At 40.1% G+C, this 3932-nt stretch overlaps 1 protein-coding gene across 1 annotated transcript; it reads right to left on the reverse strand.

Annotated features, from left to right (window-relative positions):
* Nucleotides 1–1951: 1951 nt before the first annotated feature.
* On the reverse strand, nucleotides 1952–3273 carry LOC144525900 (trace amine-associated receptor 13c-like). The gene is made up of 2 exons (XM_078262960.1): nucleotides 3104–3273; nucleotides 1952–2768 (listed from the first exon to the last, which is right to left on the reverse strand). Exons 1-2 carry the CDS (start codon nucleotides 3268–3270, stop codon nucleotides 1952–1954), a joined length of 984 nt encoding a protein of 327 aa, XP_078119086.1. The 5' UTR covers nucleotides 3271–3273.
* Nucleotides 3274–3932: the final 659 nt, after the last annotated feature.

Below are 3932 nucleotides of genomic sequence, written 5' to 3' on the forward strand. Positions count from 1 at the left end.
GTTTTTTGTCACACCTGTCTTAGCCTAATTGTGTTGTTACTTTGCACTTGCTTTAATTTATCGCCATGAATGATGCCTCCTTACAAAAAATAATGTGAAATGATCTTAAAATAAAAGATATAGTTACACCTGTGACACCTGTCTATAGACTCATTTGATCCTACAGTGTTGTTACACTGTTCTTGCTTTTGGATCATTACAAAAAAATAATACAAAATGATTATCTTAAAATAAAAGATATAGTGTCTCTTGCATCACATACATTATGAACAAGTATCTAAGTGGTCTTGAAGGGGATTCTCTTTTTCTGTCTCTCATTTGGACTCTTGACTAGTGCTGGTCTTGGACTCGACAAAGGTTGACCTGACTACACCTCTATTCACCTTGTCATCTCAAACCACTTTACTTCATTACTATCCTGCAAAATACAAGTCAACAGCTTCATCTTCTGGCAAGTCAGCAGAGCATTTCATGAATAAACAGATAATGTAGCTCTACACTGAACAATAATTGTTGCATGGCACAGGCTTTCACACCTGCCTCATTTAGTTTGGTTGAATCCCACTAGGGTTGGTTTTCCCCCTTGGTGCGGTTGGTTTGGGCAGCTTTGAATGCAGCATTCATACTCAGATGACCAGGAGTATGAAGGCTAATAAGACACCTAAACAATCAAATACTTTATCATATTTAACCCTAGCCCTAGTTTCTCTCTGACTTTAATTAATCCCTCCCTTTTTATTTTTATTTAACAAAGCCCTACTGCCTCAATTGAGTGGCCCTATTCTTTTTTTATTTTACACAATGTTTTCTAAATGCAGCTTCATAGCTCTGAAACGCCTATCACTTTGTGAAAATTAGGGACGATTGGAAAACGGCCAGTAAGAGTATCTGGTTCTGTCTGTTACACTGATCAATGTCCCTGCAGGCTTGCAAGCCCTGGTGACCCGTGTTCTTAGAAACATGGTAGACACACAAATATCTTTCTGTTTGGAATTTCCACAGGCAGATAATCATCAATTATCTGTTGCTGCTCCACTTAATCTCTTAACCTCTTACCCTCACCCAACCTTTTGTTAGCTTTGACTGTCACTGTAGTTTATTCTTTTTATGGAGTTTTCCCCAGGTCATTATTGTCTCGTTTTTGCTGACCAGTCCAAATCACATCACTTAGTGTAAAAAAAAAATGAAAAGACATGACGTTACATTATGAAAGAGTCTAATTTATTATAATATTTCATGCTACTTTACAACAAATCACCATGCTATGTTAAATACAGTGAATGACATCAAATCTGATTTAAATTGCAATCCATCAGATTTCACATAGTTTCTAAAACTTTAATGTTCTCTGTCCTATGATCACACTGTACATGTTTCCTTGGACATGTAGCAGCAATTATTTAATGAACTGTAGATAATCCTGTCTTTTCAAATGATTTAACTTCTTGCCAAAAAGATGTTATAGTGCTTAAAACTTGTGTCATAGAGACAATAAATGTGATACAGTAATCATGGGCATAGCACAAAATCCTGGGCCCTGTAGAAAGGCATTTTCTATGGGCCCCTCCCCGCTCCACAGCTATTCATTCTAGCATCTTTGAGCCCTCCTCACATGAGGGCCCTGGGTACTCAGTCCTCTTTTTCCCCCCAGTCCGACGCCCCTGACAGTAATCAAATATGAATGACACTAAACTGAAATGATTAAAACAGCTTTTGTGGCTGAGCTGAAAGGGAACATGGTGGTTTTGTACTGACGGTTTTATCATAAAAACAACAGTTGATGTTTTTCTATACTGGAAAACTACATGTACATGAAAGTGTGTCTGTTCAGGGGCATCTTTTGAATCTGGTAATCATATCTTCACTTTCTGTATTTGATAACTCACTCACTGAACAGCATTCATTGCTTTATCCTTAAACCGAGTCTGATCTCAGTCCCTCCACAGCCTCTCTACAGCATGTTGGTCTCACAGGAGCCAGGCTGCAGTATACGAAGAGTAACTATGAGTTTAACTGCTTTTCTAAACCAGGGGTAGAACAAGGCATAGATCAGAGGGTTTAGACAAGAGTTAAAACAGAAAAGAATGTTTAAAAAGGGTTTAATTAAAGCAGTAACCACGTTGTAATGTTCCCATGTTAATGTGTATAACGGGCAGAAACATATTAGAAAAACAACTACAAGAACACCAAGATTCCTGGCTGCTTTCAGCTCTGATTTCTTTGCCTTTGGAGTCACTGAATGCTGCAGTGTGACAGCTGTAATGTGAGAGCGCATGGCACGAGCCTGAGACACAGCCACGGCAAATACTCTCAGATACAGAGCAATGATGACAGTAACTGGAACAATAAAGCTCAATACAAGATCAAAAAACAGTGAGATGCTATCACTGAACAAAAAACATGCTCCGTAGCAGGATTTATCAATCTCTGTTTGAGTCGGAAGATCCTTTACAAATAGAAGGCTGTAGGAAACAGAACAGAGCCAACACAGACAAACACAGAATTTAACTCTTCTCGCAGTGACTTTAGTGGTGTAATGCAGAGGGTCACAAATAGCCAAATAACGGTCAACTGATATGAGCACTATGTCACCTATTGAGGCTGAGGGAATGTTGACTGTAAGAAGAGTATAGGTAGCACACACAAAGTCACCAAGAAACCAGCAGGATGTTGATCGGAAGATTTCTCCCGGCATCACCACGAGGCCCACTAGAAGGTCTGAGACAGCCAGAGAGAGGAGGAGGATGTTGGTGGGTGTGTGGAGCTGCCTGGAGGGAAAGAGAAAAGCACCATTAAACCAACAAGAGTGACAAAACAACCAAAACCAGTATTCAAAATGAAAATAAAAGCCACATGAGTTTGAACATTTTCCGATCCACCACATCATAATTACCATATGTTTAAGTGTAGACAGTTAAAATGACTTGGTTGAGGTCACGGTGGACAGAAAGCAATGCTTAGTATTGGTAAGAGAGTAGACATGAAAAACAGTCTCTGGTATCAAAGTCAGACGTTTGGAGCAACATTATTCAGTACTAACTCAAAGACAATTCTTCTAAATATACAGCAGCTGTTCACATTTTTAAGTTACATATCCATCTACCTGAAGTGGGAGATAGAGATGATGATGAGCAGGTTGAGAGCCACAGTGAGCAGAGAGATGGAGTAGAACACAATGGTAACTGTTTGGGGCCAAGGAGACAAGGGCTTCCTGCAGGAGGTGTTTGGGAACTGTGGAAAGCAGAGCTGGGCTCCGTCCTCAACCTCCATCTGCAGAGATCTGCAGAGATCTGCAGCTCTGGCAGCTTTCTGAACAAACCTGAGTCATGTAACGGAATTATCTCTCTCACATTCTCTTCGTCCCCTCCTCTCTCTCAGTCCCTGTTTGACTCTGATGCCCCTCCTCCCTCACTCTGCACATCCCACCATCATCGTTCTCTCTGTAGCCCTGCCTTTCTCACTGTCTCTCTATCCAATCTCTCTTTTGTCATTTTCTACACTTGTTTCCTTTCTTTTGTCCTATTTTTTGTCTAACAGATAACTTTTCAAGTTACTAAAACAGTAGTCTTGCATTGCCAGCTCTATCTCCACAGACCTTTGGAGAACAGTCTGGCTACAGATGCATTCTGGGATAGGAAAAAAAACAGTAATTTGCATTTCTTTAACCCAGTCTCAATTGACTCGGGAGGAGCGAAAGTCTGTATGCAGAGACGGTGGCTCTGCAAAACAGTCTGGGGAAGGAAATTGTTTTGGTGACACATTTGCACCTGGCAAATGAAAACGCCACATACAATAATAAATCAAGTTAACTCACACAATACAGTAATGTGAGCTATTTAAATTAGATGGATTTATGGTTAAACATCATGTGCCCTTACTAGAGTAGCGCCCTGTTTACTTTTTCCATACCAATCCCACAGAGGAAAAAAGAA

The sequence above is a fragment of the Sander vitreus genome, chromosome 11 (assembly GCF_031162955.1).
Source record: "Sander vitreus isolate 19-12246 chromosome 11, sanVit1, whole genome shotgun sequence".
Classification (NCBI taxonomy): domain Eukaryota; kingdom Metazoa; phylum Chordata; class Actinopteri; order Perciformes; family Percidae; genus Sander; species Sander vitreus.

What these genes read in the sequence shown, in the direction of transcription:
- LOC144525900 (XM_078262960.1), bottom strand. Translation starts at nt 3,270, where the DNA reads ATGGAGGTTGAGGACGGAGCCCAGCTCTGCTTTCCACAGTTCCCAAAC. An exon ending in ATCTCTATCTCCCACTTCAG is followed by an intron (nt 2,769 to 3,103) that starts GTAGATGGATAT and finishes CTTTCCCTCCAG; the next exon opens with GCAGCTCCACACACCCACCA.